We start from the raw sequence: 17,733 nt of genomic DNA on the forward strand, positions 1-17,733 counted from the left end.
AGGCGATGTGAGCCAAGCTCTCACTACAGTCCTTCAGGGAGGATCAGATCCCTCATATTCCCAAACAAGACCATATCGAGGGACGTGTTCGAATACCTAATCCAGCACATCTAGACTGGTTGGGCACACGCTTCTATACCTTAAAGTAGGAGTTCTGATTGTGTCACATCATAGAGTGAGGGAACAGTGGAGCAGGAGACTGACAGACAGATCTGTGCAGTGTCGGCAGTAATGTGGATCATCCACATGGAAAGGATCCAGTTGCGATGGTTCGGGTATCTGACTAGGTGAGGTGTTTCCAAAATTTCCAAGCAAGACAAGATTCTGGGTCAAGCCCAGGATACACATAAGAGAACATGTCTTTGGGAGAGATTATGTCCTCTACAGGAGCTGGAGGAGGTGGCTGAGAGGCACAGGGAGGTCTGGCCATCTCTGCCCAGACTGCAGCTCCCCTGCTCTGTGTTGAGCACCCAAAAGATGGATGGATGTGTTACACCAGGGGTGTCGAACTCCAGGCCTCGAGGGCCGGTGTCCTGCAGGTTTTAGATCTCACCCTGGGTCAACACACCTGAATCAAATGATTGGTTCATTACCAGGCCTCTAGAGAACTTCAAGACATGTTGAGGAGGTAATTTAGCCATTTAAATCAGCTGTGATGGATCAAGGACACATCTAAAATCTGCAGGACACCGGCCCTCGAGGCCTGGAGTTTGACACCTGTGTGTTACACTGAAAATGTCAATGTGATTTTTAATGAGATTATTTTCTATTAGAGCAAAACACAAACTTTTAAAATCTGGGTCTGTTCACTCATGGTATAAATAACCTCATGCTCCTCCCAAACAGCTCTGTGAACCCACATCAGCACTTCAAGAGAAATGTTCATTTAGAGCAGGATGTTTGGTGGCATGCCGGTCATGTCCAGATGTTCCCCAGAATTCATTAGGCAGTGATTTTTCTGCTGTCAGCAGGTGATCTCTTTGATAAAGGGGACATTTTGACCATCAGAGCATATTTTCTTCTGTATTATTTTCAACATGTCTGCTTTACTTTGCTGTTAAAGACCAATAATGACAATCAGCCAGTCATGTGCTGCATTTTGGCTTGAACATGTGTCGACCTTCTTCAGTATCATTTCAGCCTCAGTCTGTGTTAGAGATGACGGATGCCTCTCAAGTATATATATATATATATTCAATTCAATTTTATTTATATAGTGCCAAATCACAACAAAAGTCGCCTCAATGCCATATATATATATATATATATATATATATATATATATATATATATATATATATATATATATATATATATATGGGATATATTACAGCTAGAAGCAGTTTTAAAACAAGTTGGTTGGGGCCCTGCCAACAAAGTCTCAGAGCAATATCTTCAGCCATATGGATGGGAGTGAATGCATTCTGCCCTGGCTGGCACTGAGCTCTACCATGATGTTTAATATTGTATGGCTCTAACCTGCTGGGAAATCATTCCTGGGACATCTACGGGGCTTAAAAGAAATCAGACTCCAAACAGCAACTGTTGCAAAGTTCACAAAATGTGTATCTACATTAGTTTCCTTCACTTAAAGCCACCGTTAGGGTGGCCGTGACTTTTATTATTCTAAGGATATTTACCACAGTATGGTGGCAGCATAGAGATCTCTCCTTGTGGTGATGTGGAGTCTAGCTGACCAAATCAGTGCTATTCGTATTAATTTAATGTTTATTGTTTCTTTGTTTGTTTTGTCATTATTTTATTTCCACATCTGGTCAAAGCCCACACACAGAATAAGTTTGAATGAAATTAACACTGGGACACTAACAGTGGAACACTGCCACCATGCGGGCAAATGTGGAAACTACGCGAACAAACGTTCACCAAATGACATGTACGACTAGCAGTGGTATCTACCGTGTTAAATATAATATGTTAGTTTGCATATGTGAGCAAGCCCGTGGTAGATATTTTAATTAAATAAGTGAAAAAGCGGAACATTTTAAACCCGAAAGTGCCAGGGAGTCACAGGAAGCGGACTGATTTCACGGTTACACGCGTACTTGTGCTTCCTGTTGGAGACTTGGACGCGGTGGTTAGGCACTTTGTGGTCATGTTTAAGAATGTTTTGAGCAGATTGCTGACTGAAACCTTCTTTGTTGAGCGTAATGTGAGAAATACGCCGTTATTACGGAGGGTAGCTGCCGTCTCCGCGCCGGTGAGGAGCTTTACGGACGTGAAGGACGAAGCGCAGCCGCCTTTCGACGCCGCCCTGCTGGAGGTCCTCGTATGTCCGCTGTCCAAGAAACCGCTCAGGTAACACACACAGACCTGTGCTCAGGTTACTTACTAATATTTACACGCTCTGGTTTACTCTCACTGTATTCTGCTTTTTTCTGTTCCTGATGTTCAGCCGTGTTTCTCTCTAACAGGACAAACGGCACCACCTCACACGCACTTTCAAATGTGTAAAACAGTTTGAGCCTTTTAATTTGTTCAGTTCTTGTCCAGTTTGAAGACGCGACACTGCGATGTACTTGCTGATTGGCTGGCTTATTAGGGTCTGTCATTTGCCTTCGCAGATACTTTACATCTGTGAAAACAAATGGAAATTATGCCTGAATCTGATTTAGCTGAACATCTGTGTGGCTCTCAGCACACACACTATAATAGACAAACACAACACCTACGCCAGGAAGCTCTTTGTGAACTACGGCTCAACATTTAACACCATCACCACCACCAAACAGACTGGAGCTCAGACTCTTCACACACTCAGACCCCATAGACTGATGATAACCTGCTCTTAAATACCACAAAGACCATTACAGACTTCAGGACCATATGTGTATATACTTCTCAAACTTTATACTTTGTAATACATGTCAGTAAATTGTATTATTTAAGTACTATCCTTATCCTCCACTGAATCTGTTTTTCTGAAAAGTTCTCTGAGATCAGATTTAGATATTTAGGTTTATCTTCTAAAACTTTTAAATGAATGATCATCGAGCTTCCTGTTGTTGAGTTCCTGAGGACTGCACACGAGCACATCTGTGCTGGTGTTATTTACACACACCCAAATGCTTACATAAATATGATAACATAAAACTAGCATTGCATGTGTGTGTCATGGTTTTATTAAGTTCACATAAACTACAGCTGCTGCTGCTGCATTCACAGTTTGTAGGAAATATGAGCACTTCAGTGCTATTAAAGACTTATATACGTTATTCCTCCACAGATACGAGCCTAAGACCAACGAGCTGATCAACGAAGAGCTCGGCATTGCCTATCCCGTCATCGACGGCATTCCCAACATGATCCCTCAGGAGGCCAGACTCATTCGGAAAGATGCTTCAGACACACCTGCACAGTAATACAAAAGCCTTCACTTTGAGTTGACCTGAGCAAAAACAAACTGGACGCTGGCTTTAAAAAACTGTTTGACTAAATAGAATTGAGGTGTTGGATTATTTCAGTTGTATTTTGGCATTCTAGCCAAAGCGCACGTAACGCATCATCATCCGGCAGCGCGTTACCTCCGAGCCCATCTGCAAACATGTTGTCCCTGTCTGTGATGGTGGGACTGGTCCCCATAGTGTCCCTCTTTGGTTTGTTCTACTCTGCGGCGGTGGATGAGAACTTCCCTCAGGGCTGCACCAGCAGCAGCAGTCTGTGCTTCTACAGCCTGCTGCTGCCCGTCACCATCCCCGTCTACGTCTTCTTCCACCTCTGGAGCTGGATGGGGATCAAGCTTTTCAGGCACAACTAGGCTGGCAACTCAACACAGATGTGTTGAGAAACCAGCCTCACACAGTTGTAAAACATCTGAAGTGGCTTTCATTTTTTTAAGCCCTTTGTCCTCCTGACATTTAGAGTATGAGACACAGTATGTTAGTCATTACAGCTGTTAAACCCCTGGATATCATTTGCACATAAAGTAGTAGGCTGTATATTTTCTGAGCAAATAATAAAAATCTTTATGCAAATCCACTGTTTCCATACTTGAGTCCTGACTTCACAAAACGGGAACATCTACTCGTTTTAAACGAATGCATTTGAGTATATAACAGACTACATTTGTGCAGAATCGACTGTGCTGTGATCTGCAGTGTCTCAGTTTTATTGCATTCAGAAAATTCACAACCTGATATTTAAAAGTAGAACTCAGACAAACCTGCCTGACAGCTCAAACATGACAGAACACCCAAAACTTTTAAGTCGCGCTGCACAACACCGTCCTCAGATGTGTGTTTCTACCACAGTTCATGTTGAACTCATGAAAGCGTGATTCCTCTTGTGATGAATGTTGGGAACGTTCAGCAGGAGCCTTCAGCGTGCGTCATAGAGGGGAACGTGATCTGGCAGCAGTGGAGCTGCTGACTTTCTGCTCAAAGACTCGGGTTGAGCTCGAGGTTCAGGAGCAATGCAAATTTGACACACGCTGCTCTTCACCTGAAGCCATGAAAACTGAACTGGTGTTGCAGAAAGTCTAAGGACTTTTATCTGAATCAAGAGTTACGATGGAGACAGGTCGGAGTGTAGAAAGCTGAAGATTCCTGCTTTTGAGTTTCAAACTTTGATTTTAAAGTGTTCTCACAGTCATGCTGTTTTTCTTTCCTCACAGCTGCTCATCCTTCTGTGAAACAGAAAGAGGCAGGTTGGTTATTTTATTGAATTAGCGTGTCTGCTCTTTTGGTATGAGCAGAGACGCCCAGCATTGAGCTGCTGACGGTCATTTTAAGTTGGAGAAAGTTGAAAAGAGTCGCTGCTTGTTTGATTTGTCAGTTTTGCAGACAACAGCACACAGAGCACTTGTATCATCAGTCATGAGCAAACTTCCACTGGCTCTACTTTACACAATATACGTATATCTAGAAAGACCTCAGGCTTTATGTGGCCAGGCTCTGTGTAGTTTGACATTTTACTGAGCACGTATGTGCACATCGATCCATAAACTGGATGAATCATGCAAACTGCACGAACGTGAGATCCACGTGGCTGCATGAGGAGCTGTCAATGCTACGTTTGGTGCCTTTAAAGTTACCCTTGAGGATAGACATTGCTTTTATGACTTATTAGTTTCCCAGGTGAAATATGGATATAGCATCCTGCAGTTGCACCAGCAGCACAGTGGCCAGCACGGCATGCAACGCCTGCCCTGACCTCATTCATTAATGAATCTGTGGAGGATCCACAGTGCTTTTGGTTATCCTGCACAGTGTGGCAAGAAAACAAACCTTCCCATCGCCCAGTAGGAGGCTCCACAGACCAGCCAAAAGTTATTACCAGCCGTGTCACGGCTCCATCACTGTGCAGGCAGATGGAGCAGCATGTAAGAGATCAGCTTCAGTGATGAAGGACATTCGGTGTTCATAAGGAGATTAAAGGCAGTCTTTAAGTCCCAGCTAGCTCAAACATGAGATAAAATACCTGCACAGGTAAACTTATTTGTTTTGTTTCTGAGAAAATCAGTTAAGCCAGGACTAAAGTTAAGCTTCATAACTGCATGAATGTAAGTTTAATATTTTACTGGAGCAGTGCTAGTCAATCCTTTTTTTTTATTCCCTAAATATAGAAATGTGTTGTTTGTTGTAAAAATTTGTTTTGCATCAAATATTTTTAAAAATATTTTAATCCAGAGACAAAACTCACGTTATGAGTCCTAATATTTGTTCAACTGTGTTGTAAACACAAGTTCTCTAAAATATTTATAAGAATTGATAAGAAACGAAGATCAGTAAAACGATTAAAACCTCATTTTAACATGTTTTTGTTCAATAAGCCTCATCAGTTATGGATAAACAACATGAACCGTGTTTCTGTCATGTAGTGACTGATGCTGATCAACTCTATTTGGCTTTGCAGTTGTGCAAAAGTCTTGAGTCACCCCTCGTTTCTTTATATGTTGCTTCGTAGGAATCAGACAGACTTTGTTGTTGAGCAGCAGTTCTCTTTCTGAATCTCTTTTAAAGTTTTTCTTTGTTAAATCATTTACACTGATCTATGAGTCAATTTTGCATAAAAATACTCCGAACCCGAGGGATGAAACAGGGTTGTGTAGATACAACTTAGCAAAGAACCAATTTGAAACAAATGTTTACACTTTGTTACTAACTGCCTGTAGATAAAATATCATTTGTTCCAGTTTCTTTGGTTGAATCTCTGCAGAATGCCAAAGATAGCGGACTTTGAACTGAGGACTGGTGGGTCTAAAAATACTGTCTGCAGATAAACAGTATCTGAAAGTCATGAGCAAAACGTCCTGCATTTGGATCTTCAGCTGATCCATCTACTGTTCACTGAAGCCTCATCACAAACGTTCTCAGTGGAAGAGTGGCTGTCGAGAAGCCATTCTTAAAGAAACGGGAAGAAAAGGCTGTGAAAGTTACGCAGGAACTGGACTGTCTGATAGAGCAATGAATCCAAATGTGAAATTTTTGATTCAAATCATCAGAGGAAGATTATTTTGTTTCCGTTTATATTTTATTCTGCGATTTTTCTTTAACATTGAATATTTATCCTTTACCTGTTATGTCAGTACAGTTTATTATATTAACTGTTAACAATGGCACAAAACAAAATGCTGTGTCTGAAAATAATGCACAATATTTATACTTCGTCTATCTACGTAGATAGATAGATAGATAGATAGATAGATAGATAGAGGTGATTATCAGTATACAAGCTTATAAAAACAAACAAACTCATTCACTTCCTCTACTTGTAGCTCAGAGCAAGCATAACCTAACAAAGAAGCTAGCTGCAGATTATATCAAAGAGGTGTGTAAGTGAACTACAATTTATACAAATATACAAGTACAGGTTAATACAAGCTGTCAGTATAAAATATAAATATCACATTTGTTCATTTCTTAAGAGTCTACATAAAAAATTACACCATTAGATATGCTGTTGCATGCTTTTTGTTGCCATGGCAGGTTCTGAAAAAAAGATTTCAGGGTACTGTTGTGGTGGGACAGCTGTGAGACTGGTACAGCGCCCGTGCATTACTGGTCCAGGTCATTGCTGTCACGGCTGGGGGGGCGATAGTGGCTCTGGCAAAACTCCCTGATCCGAGCACAAGCCTCCAGCATCATCTCCTCCGGGACTGTCACCACAATGCGGAAGAAGTTGGGATACTCAAACGCCTGTGAAGCGTCAGGAAGGATGGAGTTTAGTAATATGTCGGCGTGAGGACCGACGAATCAGCAGTGAGAGGGAAGGTGATGGCGTCTTACCGAAGCAGGCAGACAGAAGACAGACTGCTCAGTCACCAGCCGTTCGGTGAAGTCCACATCGTTCTTAAAATCTGGGAAGTGATCCATGTCGATCCCAACCTGGAAAATGTAAACACCATGGTTGGTCTAACCTCTGAACTCTGAATGCTGACATCATTCAGACTTCTTTACTGTGTGCACACTTTGAAGTTTCCCACCAGTCAATGAAATCTTTCATTTTCAAAGGTATTCAGACCCTTTTTGTACTTCCGAAGTGTTCTCAGCTGTATTCAATTTGCCTGAATCATCCTTAATCTTCTGACTGGAGAGACTTGAGAATATCAAATCCCATATTTTTTATTTCACGTCACCAAAACTCTCAGTAGATCTCTTTGATAAAACTATGGTGAAGCAGACATCTGCCAACAGTGTCCCCGGGTGCTTAGCGGCCAAACTTTGGGAGAAATTTAAAACCGTGAGGATTCTTCCTACATCTGTCAGTCTGGCCAAACAGAGTAGCCAGGCAGGTAGGTCCTAGATCACAAAGGTGACCAGGAGCCCAAACAGTCGCTCTGATAGAGCTTCAGAAGTCCTGGAGAACCTGCTGGTAGCACCACCATCTCACCAGCACCCCATCAATCAGACTTTTGTGTTATGGGCAAAGAGAAATATAAACTATGACAACCTGTCCAAAAGGCCAAAATGTAACTATTTGTTGCCATAGTACCACTTTGTCCATGTATCTACATCTCATATCTGCACATGGACACGCCTAAACTCACTATAAACCCCATAACACTCATTACCTGCTGACACTAGCCCCGCAGAGAAGCACGGCGGTGGTATCATCGTGCTGTGGGGTGCAGCAGGTACAGGGAGATGAATGATGAACGCAAATAAATATAAATATTGTAGAGATTAAAGCTGTAACTGCTGCTCAAAGACCTCATTCAAAGTATAAATTAAAGGTCTAAAAGCTTCTGTAAAGTTTCTGTTTTAAACTCACAAATCTGATTTTTAAAGTCATTTAAATGGTTAAAGTGTGAGTCATTTGCAAAATCCTGACACTGTGGAAATTTCCCATAAAATGTGATAACCTGGGCACCAGTGTTGGGAAGGTTACTTTTAAAATGTATTCCATTACAGATTACAGATTACATGCCCCAAAATGTATTCTGTAACGTATTCCGTTACGTTACTCAATGAGAGTAACGTAACGGAATACTTTGGATTACTTAATATATTATCATGCTGTTTACAACTACATGAATGTACTATTGCTGTGATTTATTACTGTTACTGAAGGTCCGCGGCTCCGAACCGTAGTAAAGGGACCTCTGGCTAATACGGTGGGTTCTGTGTCGGCTCGTAGCCGAAAACTAGCTTTACTTTGTTGTCTGGGTCAACTTTGCTAGCAGAGACAGAGAGAGGCGTTGAACGGCTGCTCCAACAGAACTTATTGTTTCAGAGGAAAACACGAACACGGTGTACAGTCGAGTCTTAATAGCTTACTTACAACTGGGCTCGTCAGGCTCTCTTCTTGGCTGCAGTGGTTATTATTATATTTACATGCTTCCAGCTCCCGTTTCTGCTCGATGACAGCTCGTACTTTTCCTTTTTCTCCCTCCCTCGCTCACAGACACATAACGTGTATGGCAGTCCATTCTCCCTGCAGCACGGACTACACTGCCCATGATGCTACATTCTTTAGAGCTATACCTGTAGCATTCTGCCTGTTAGCTTAGCACAACAACAACAAAGGCCTCTCTCACCCAGGAAACGCGCAGAGAGAGAGCGTCACCCTGTAACCATGGCAACCGTAACGCTGCCGCCTGGAACAACAGAACGTAGCTGTCAAACAAAACCCAATATGGGCGGGTCAGGACCCGCCCATATTGTGGCGGGTCCTGACCCGCCACAATATGAAACAGGGAAGTACCGCCGTGTAATCCATTTATTTCAACAAAGTAACTGTATTCTAAATACCACCTTTTTAAACGATAACTGTAACGGAATACAGTTACTCATATTTTGTATTTTAAATACGTAACGGCGGTACATGTATTCCGTTACTCCCCAATACTGCTGGGCACTGATCATGGCTCAGAAATTTGAATGCAAACCTCATGTTCAACACTCACCATGATGTACATGGCTCCTGAAGGCATCACAGGGTTCAGGCCGGGGACGGAGGACAGCTTGCTGAAGCAAATCTCTGAGTTAGACTGAGGAAGCAAAAAAAGATCAACCATTCACACAGTGTCATGTGATGCATATTAATGTGCATTACTATGTGATTTTGAGACAGAATTAAGACATAACGACAAGAATCTGGACTGAAGGAACAAAAAAGGAACCAGGGTCAGCTACTGCTACTCAAATTCCAGTAAATTATAAAGGTGGAATATATTAAAACAACTTCTCTCCATTACCTTAAGGAAGAGGATGGTGCTGTTGTAGAAGCTTTGAGGAGTGTTGTTGAGGATTTGCTCCAGCGCCCCCTGAACGATGCTGCAGGCTCCCAGAATACGCTGGCTGAGTTTTACCAGACCCTGTCGAATCTGAACGAAGAAACGTGGCAGTCGGGTAAATGTAACGTGCAAATTATTGTATATCATTGTGTGTTTGGGTTTGAGTATTGAAACAATCAGTCAACGCTTCCCCCATCAGGTCAAATCGTGAGTTAACTGTAAAAAAATAAATAAAAAGTACCTCAGTTCCAAATATATCATTCCTGTCATGGATGAGGATCCATCCCATCCTCCAGCCAGGCACCAGCCAGCGTTTACCCAAACCGCCACAGGACAGGATGGGAACATCACTGCTGAGGGATGCCATTGAAGGAGAACTGCATCCTGGGAAAACCTGAGGGCAAAAACAAGAATAAAAACTTTATATGCAGATATTTGACTTCCTTTGACTTTCATACGTTTACAGATGTTTCATTGAGGCATGCTGTTGTTGTTTGGATCAGTTTGGGTTTCCCACAGACTGACACCACAGTGAAAAACGAGAGGGCTTGGAGATAAGTGAAAAAAAATCATAGGAATTCTTGGTAATTTTGAAATTATGTTATTAACACGAAGGCTCGGTTATTAAAGAGAGACCAAACTTTCTCAGGCAGATCAGAGGAAGGACGGGAAGACCCAGGGCTGGAGGTGGGTTGCAAAGCAAGTTGCAGATGCACAGCAATAGACGTAGGCTGCCGGGGGATTCCCATGATGCATTGAGTTTTTCCTTTCCAGTCACCTTTCTCACTCACTATGTATTAACAGACCTCTCTGTGTTGAATCGTATCTGTTATTAACCTCTGTCTCTCTTCCACAGCATGTCTTTATCCTGTCTTCCTTCTCTCACCCCAGCCAATCACAGCAGATGGCCCCGCCCCTCCCTGAGCCTGGTTCTGCCGGAGGTTTCTTCCTGTTAAAAGGGAGTTTTTCCTTCCCACTGTCGCCAAAGTGCTGCTCATAGGGGGTCATATGATTGTTGGGTTTTTCTCTGTATCTATGAAGCGCCTTGAGGCGACTTTTGTTGTGATTTGGCGCTATATAAATAAAATTGAATTGAATTGAATTGAATGTAATATTCTTCCTGAAAGTCTCACAAAAATACCAGAGAAGAGAGAAACAAAAGGAAGAGAGTTAAAGAGGCCGATGTTGAGGTAACCACAAAGAGGAACGTTTCACCCACAGAAAGCTGGTTCTTATTAAAGCTGTGTGACGTGGAGAAAAGACACTACCCCGCATCCTATTGGCCAGACTGAAGTAAATGACATAACAGCAGCACTAACGTGATTGCATAACTCGTTTTCTGGCACAAATGTCTTAAATGCCTCTCAGATCAAGAGGAGGACAAATGCAAAGCATTGATCAACATAGATGCAATACAAAGCTTGATGGAGACAATGGAGTAAATGCATGTGCAACTGTGTGCATAGGCAGGTCATAGGCAGGTCAAACATCTCCACAGAGAGCATGTTGACTGTGCAGACGTGCCCCATAAAACCACAATTTATCACCGCAGGGTTTACAGAGGTGAGGGGCAGGGGCACTGACCCACTGCCTGAAACGTCCTCGGTGTTGGAGCTCACAGTCGCCGTTATCCCCCGCTCACTGAAAGACAGGCCTCACCAGTGCAGCCTGAGGCCACGTTTCCACCCACCACACGGCCCCCATTCCTCCCCAGGTTCTTCTGTAACAAAACCAGACAGCTGCAGTAACTGCAAACACATGCAGCCCAAAAAGTGCAAAGTCATTCTGGTCTGCACATGCTCATTATGGAACGGTCCAATGGTGGCGAGGTGGTTTGTGGAAGAACCCAGTAACCCCGACTTTAAACTATTGCACTCACAACAGCTCCCACAAAAAACGCTTTCAAAAGTTTTGTTTTGTTCAGCTTTAATATCATCAAGCAGGCGAGTCAGCAAGTTCACTGCGACACAAGGCCTCCCAGTGTTTTTCCACAGAAGCACACATCTTCATCTCAACTCCAGATGAAAATGTGTGAAGACGGTAAAGGAAATATCACAGACGATGCAGAGTGCAGCATGCATATACTAAATGCCTCTTAAATAACTGATCGATCGATTGTTTATTTTGCACTCATTAGACAGACCAACTCATTGTAAAGTGCAAAAGTCAAAACAGCTCAGATGTAACAAAAGACTGGAGGGAAGTCTTTTGGGAATAAATCCGAACAAGACCCAAACTGTCAACTTCAGCTGAGACAAAGTTCAGAAGATCGGAAACTCCTCAAAACAACCCCCACGAACTAAAAGATGCTAAAGCATCATAGTTACTGTCTACTGTCACGTGAGTTTTAAGAGAAAGTAACTCCTCCCTCTTCTTTTTTAAGCTGTTTGGTGACATTTAGCAGAGACATGCCTGGAGAATGAAGGTGGGGCAACAAAGAAAGAAAAAAACGAGTGTAAATTCAAATATTTCGGGAACCTTTTATGACAGAGGTAGAACACTCTACATGTACATCTAATTTTTAAAATATAGTTATTATAAATGCATATGATGCGCTTATAGCCTATAAAAAGGAAATAAAGGTGTTTTGACTGATCAATTTGAATTCTCAGTGGAATATTACTGCACTGTTGCCTCATCTCCATTTGTTGCGAGCTGATAAACAATCTGATGGCTGCCAGAGAGTGTGTCTGCTTATCTGTGGACATATTTGCACGACCTTCAACTAAACTCCCAGACTGACATAGATGCAGAATCTTTGTACCACGTATGCTGATGTTATAAGATATGCATGTTAAAATGTGTTGCATCACTGACGGTTTCAAGAAGAGTTGCAGAATAAGAACTTTTCACATTTTATGAGCGTAGATCTAATTTTATTACTTTCAAGTGCGAGAAAATATTTTAGCAAATGTGAGGACAATAAGCTTGTCCTCATAAACATTACACTACATTATTATTCTTATTATGAGCAAATGCAATACTGATGATAATGAGCAGAGAAGGATTTGTAACTGGAAGGTTTATATAACATATTTAGTTCTGAATATAACAATATTTAAGACCCTATTATCCTTCGATGTAGAGTAGACATTGATTTGTTTTAATATGTTGGAAAAGTTTTTGAAAAAAATATCTGAAAGAATCTTCAGAAACGGGAATATTTCACAGTTTCTGATAATGCAAAGCTGATGAGAAATAAAAATGTAAATTCTGTTTAAAATTAAATAAAATTAATAAATTTAAAAAATAAAAAATAAAATAAAATAAAATAAAATAAAATAAAACAAAATAAAACAAAATAAAACAAAATAAAACAAAATAAAATAAAACAATAATAATAATAATAATAATAATAATAATAATAATAATAAAAAATAAAATAAAATAAAATAAAATAAAACAAAACAAAATAAAATAAAACAAAATAAAATAAAATAAAATAAAACAAAACAACAACAATAATAATAATAATAATAATAAAAAAATAAAAATAAAAATAAAAATAAATAAAACAAAACAAAATAAAATAAAACAAACAAAACAAAACAAAATAAAATAAAATAAAATAAAATAAAATAAAATAAAACAATAATAATAATAATAATAATAATAATAATAAAATAAAAAACAAAACAAAACAAAACAAAATAATAATAATAATAATAAAATAAATTAATAAAATTTAATTCTGTTTATTAGACAAAAATCTGTTCTAGCTTTATTCCATTTAATCAAACCTGAAATCTTTAAAGAAAACCTGTAAGTCATCGGTCACTGGGCCTAGAAAAACAGACCACAGTTTTGCTGCAGTAGTTCTACTGGAAGTCTGTTCCTGTTCAAAGGCAGGTCTTTCTCCCCACCATCACCAAGAGATGTTCAGAGAGGATCATCTGATTGCTCGGGTCTTTGCCTCACTATTTAAGCTGCCCTGAGAAAACTGCTGTAAATTGGTGCGATCCAAATGAAGCTGAATGAAATGTAATTTTCCACACAGGTGAACAAACCATACACATATTAGATAATGGCAACAGTGCTGGTTATACAATGCTAGTACTATTTTGTGAGTGTACACTTGATACTTGTTCAAATGTTCAAATCATGTGTTTTTGCTCCTTTTTTGCTTTAAATGTCCAAAAACATTTGTGTGACGCTTTGTGGCTTTTACAGTTTTGACAACCAACATGACAAAATGATAAAATAGAAACACGTGAAGAGTATGACCAAGAAGGACGTACCTTTTATATTTAGTACTGGACTGTATGTTTTAACATGGCTGCGGTCTCACTTTAAATCTTTATCTATCCACTGCTTGTCCTTGCTGACCTCCCTGCCACCGGCCTGCACAGAGGCACTAATCCCCCCCATGTGCTGATGTGAGGTTGTGCATGTACATCAGCGCATGCAGAGCCAGGGCAAATGCCACCAATTGGAACAGAACATCTACTGTCATTGTGGTTTAAAACAAAAAGAAAGTGCCTCGCTGGTGTTGCACGAGCCAAGCCCACCTGTGCTGAGATGCAGCTTGTGTCGACAGCTGCTACACTCACCATATCACTGTAGATCTCATCGGCCAGGATGGGGACACAGTGTCTGGAGGCCACTGGACAAAGGAAGAACGTTTGAGAGATGTTGTGTTTGTTTGTTTGTTTATAAAACTGGAATTCGTCCCCACTCTGAGTGCAGCCAACCTTTGAGGATCTCCTGCAGGTGCTTCTTGTTGAAAACAGATCCACACGGGTTGGATGGGTTGGTGATGATTAGACAGGAAGTCCTCTCATCAATCAGGCTCTCCATGTGCTGCAGGTCAACCTCCCACGACTTCTCCGGCTGTGAAAAAAATCATAATACATATTTATGCACCATTACTTTACTTGTATATTATTTTCATGCCACTTTTACTTTAGTAACTTTACAAATTACATGCTCATAAAATCGGATTCTTTGATATAAATGAATCCAGAAAACAGAAATGCTGTGTGTTCCACAGCCTTCACCGTCACCAGCCTCATTCACATGTGTCCTGCTCTGTTGTTCCTTTGTGATGTGGTCATTAAAATATGTGAAATCTGGGAGAAATTAACAAATAAGCTGACTGACTTCATTTTAACGAGTTTGGTGTGTGTGGCAGATTTGAGTTTACCCATGATTGATGTACTTGAAAAGACTAAAATGTAATAATCGTAACTGTTCCAGCCCAAAAAGTGTTTGGTGTTTAGTCCAGCATTAAAAACAGAGAAACTGTGCCCACACTTACAAGCAGATTGTAGAGTTTGACCTCGATGCCCATGGAAACAGCCAGAGTTTTATATAAGGAGAAGCCTGGGCACGGTACCAGGATATTGTCTCCTGGGTTGCACAACACACTGATAGCCAGGTCGATGGCCTGACTGCAGCCGCTGGTCAGAATCACATCCTGGAAGAGAGACGGGGTCTTCTTTAGTTCAGAGAATCTGTTAATTTCACACAGGAACTCAAAACAATCCACTGTAACGAGCAGATTGACGCCGAAGCCATTTGCTGCTGAGTTTTTAGTAAAGGTGTAGTTCACATTTCAGATTTAGGGGCAGGTGTGTGTGAGGAGTGAGCACCTCTGCCTGCAGTGGAGCCTCAGGGCAGCTGTAGACGTTTGCCACCGCCTGCCGACTCTGCAGGTAACCTGTGAGTGGACGCAGAGATTCATGATTGTATGTGTTCAACAGTTTCTTCTGCGCTTTGCTGGCTCTTAGAAAAACATATTTATCTTTGCATCTATCTTTTCACATCATTTCACTTTAGGGATGGCTCACCGACAGAGGGAGCATAGCCGTTGTATTTTTGGGAGTCTATGGCATCCTTCATGGCCTGAAGCACTGCGCCATCTGTGGGCAGGTTTCCAAACACGGTGGGATCCCCTGAGGAGCAAAGGTGAAGCAGTTAGAAAAAAACAAGATTAACCCCCAAATCTAAAGTGAATTTTACAAAGAATCTCCTCACCGATCGAAAGTGCGATCATGGGTTTGTCCGGGTTCGGGGTGAGTTTCATCCCATCCACGATGGCCCTGATGGGGTTGAGCGTGTTGTTCGCCATCTCCGAAGGCTTCACCTCCCACCTCTGCCTCCGGCTCTTAGATTTGATCGGGTATAAGGCGCCTTTGATGTTGACATGGTGGACGCCCTTCCCGTTCACCCCATTTCTGTTCACTCCATTTTCGTTTAGGGTTTTTCCATTTACCGTAGTTTTGCCACAAACTCCCTTCCCGTTCGTCTGAACTTTGTAAGACTTGGTCTCCATCCTGGAACTAAAGAGTCCAGCACGGGATTAACAAATGATTCATTTAATCAGACTTAGTCTTGTAATGTGCCATACTTTGTATCTATACTCTCCTAGATTACAGAGGTATATACAATATTTATATATTAAATATATAAAATATGTATTGATATTTATCATATTTATATCTATTTATTTTTTTCATATATATATGTAACTGTATTACAGACATATTTATTAATATATTTATTTAATGTAAACTTATTTTTTTATTTAATTTATTTTTTCCCCAGTTTCTGTAAATTGATACAAATGCATATAAATACCAACGCAGAAAAATCCTAATTCTATAAATTCATTAGTTCCTTTGTTTATTTTATTATGACTGATTTTATCATCAGTGATTCCTCTGCATTATAGGATGTTTATTTATTTCTATTTATTTATTTGTTTAGTTATTTACTAAAGAGAGCAGTCACCAACAACTAATAATATATAAATACATACATGCATACATTTACCAATTAATACATAAAGTATGTCAAATTAAAAATTGATTTTAAAAACAATTAAATCAACACAAAAATAATTCAAATGAATATGAACATTTTACATTAATTAGATTAATTAGAATCTTTATTTGTATTTTTTATGCATCTAATTGCTTTACTTAATTTAACTTTTGTGTTTTTAGTGTGAACAGTGGCATAAGTTGAGTCCAATGAAATACGATAAATGAATTAATCCTTTGGGTTCACCTTTTGATGTTGATGCATTTAATTCCTTTCTATAACTATTTAAATACACTCAGTTTATTTAATTGTTCAATTCTGTTTTCATTTCTTTAATTTGGCTCCGTCATCTCCGGTATATGAACAAACGGCTCCAGACAGACAAAAAAAAAAAAGCGGGGGGGTTCTTGGTGTTTATTGAGCCTGATTACTCCTGCTTACTTCCAGCTGTGTGAACTTTGTGTTTGGAAAATACTAAAATAAAATACTAAAAATCTTCCAACAACCTTCGTATTATCTATGGGGTTTTTTGTTTTTTTTTAACTAATATATATATATATATATATATATATATATATATATACACACACACTATATAGTTGTTAATGGTCTCGCCTACATTGTGAACAAACATCTATGAGGTACAAAAAAAAAGACTTGAAAAATTGAGGTTTTGTGCGTAAAAAAAGAAAAAACAAGAAACAATTTATATATTTTCCTCATCAACGTGATTACACTTTCAAAGCTTTTCTGTTCAAGATTGTAATAAATGAAAGTGACCGCATTCACAGGTTAATATTTCATTCATAGATTCATCGGTCTACAAAGAAACTGCGTTTTAGTATTAAGTGGTTTAAAGCATAAAGTTATCCAGTTGTAATAAGAGTGCTGTAATGTGTAATATAAATCTTAAAATAAGATAAAACTTGTAATTTATCAGGATGCCACGTGATTTTAAATCTGCCAATTAATGAAATTACATAATTAAAAATAATAATAATAATAATAATAATAATAATGTTGTTTACTTACCTCATGATTTATTCAAAGTCTCCAAAAAGCAGCAGCGCAGTTTAATCGCTCTCAGTTAAATTAAAGAACAGAAACCAGGATGTACAAACCCGGCTTTATAGGAGATCCCTGAAAATGGGCGTTGAGCCCTGCCCAAAATTCTATTGGTGGAGGTTGAGGGTTGTACCATCACACCCCTCCTGCATCACTAACCAGAACCATACCACCACAAAACCTTACCAGCATCAATCAGCATGTGTAGG

The 17,733-nt window shown here is 39.9% G+C and overlaps 3 protein-coding genes across 3 annotated transcripts; 2 read left to right on the forward strand and 1 right to left on the reverse strand.

Annotated features, from left to right (window-relative positions):
- Window positions 1–2,028: 2,028 nt before the first annotated feature.
- Window positions 2,029–3,380, forward strand: pyurf (PIGY upstream open reading frame). Its single transcript, XM_085165455.1, has 2 exons — window positions 2,029–2,316; window positions 3,245–3,380. Exons 1-2 carry the CDS (start codon window positions 2,114–2,116, stop codon window positions 3,378–3,380), a joined length of 339 nt encoding a protein of 112 aa, XP_085021581.1. The 5' UTR covers window positions 2,029–2,113.
- Window positions 3,381–3,562: 182 nt separating this feature from the next.
- LOC146513447 (phosphatidylinositol N-acetylglucosaminyltransferase subunit Y-like) lies at window positions 3,563–3,992 on the forward strand. The gene is made up of 2 exons (XM_085165456.1): window positions 3,563–3,775; window positions 3,811–3,992. Exon 1 carries the CDS (start codon window positions 3,563–3,565, stop codon window positions 3,773–3,775), a length of 213 nt encoding a protein of 70 aa, XP_085021582.1. The 3' UTR covers window positions 3,811–3,992.
- A 2,475-nt stretch (window positions 3,993–6,467) lies between these two features.
- tat (tyrosine aminotransferase) lies at window positions 6,468–17,733 on the reverse strand. The gene is made up of 12 exons (XM_085165446.1): window positions 17,492–17,733; window positions 15,671–15,975; window positions 15,484–15,588; window positions 15,286–15,353; window positions 14,952–15,110; window positions 14,386–14,524; window positions 14,245–14,297; window positions 9,936–10,088; window positions 9,656–9,784; window positions 9,365–9,448; window positions 7,245–7,343; window positions 6,468–7,154 (listed from the first exon to the last, which is right to left on the reverse strand). The coding sequence occupies exons 1-12, from the start codon at window positions 17,494–17,496 to the stop codon at window positions 7,014–7,016; spliced, it is 1,440 nt and encodes a 479-aa protein (XP_085021572.1). The 5' UTR covers window positions 17,497–17,733; the 3' UTR covers window positions 6,468–7,013.

This window comes from Neolamprologus multifasciatus, chromosome 7 (assembly GCF_963576455.1).
Source record: "Neolamprologus multifasciatus chromosome 7, fNeoMul1.2, whole genome shotgun sequence".
In the NCBI taxonomy this organism is placed as follows: Eukaryota; Metazoa; Chordata; class Actinopteri; order Cichliformes; family Cichlidae; genus Neolamprologus; species Neolamprologus multifasciatus.

Coding starts and splice junctions, on each gene's coding strand:
- LOC146513447 (XM_085165456.1), top strand. CDS start 3,563: ATGTTGTCCCTGTCTGTGATGGTGGGACTGGTCCCCATAGTGTCCCTC.
- pyurf (XM_085165455.1), top strand. CDS start 2,114: ATGTTTAAGAATGTTTTGAGCAGATTGCTGACTGAAACCTTCTTTGTT. Junction 2,317..3,244: donor CTGTCCAAGAAACCGCTCAG/GTAACACACACA, acceptor ATTCCTCCACAG/ATACGAGCCTAAGACCAACG.
- tat (XM_085165446.1), bottom strand. Junction 15,354..15,483: donor CGGCTATGCTCCCTCTGTCG/GTGAGCCATCCC, acceptor GTCCACTCACAG/GTTACCTGCAGAGTCGGCAG. Junction 7,344..9,364: donor CAGGAGCCATGTACATCATG/GTGAGTGTTGAA, acceptor TACATTTTCCAG/GTTGGGATCGACATGGATCA.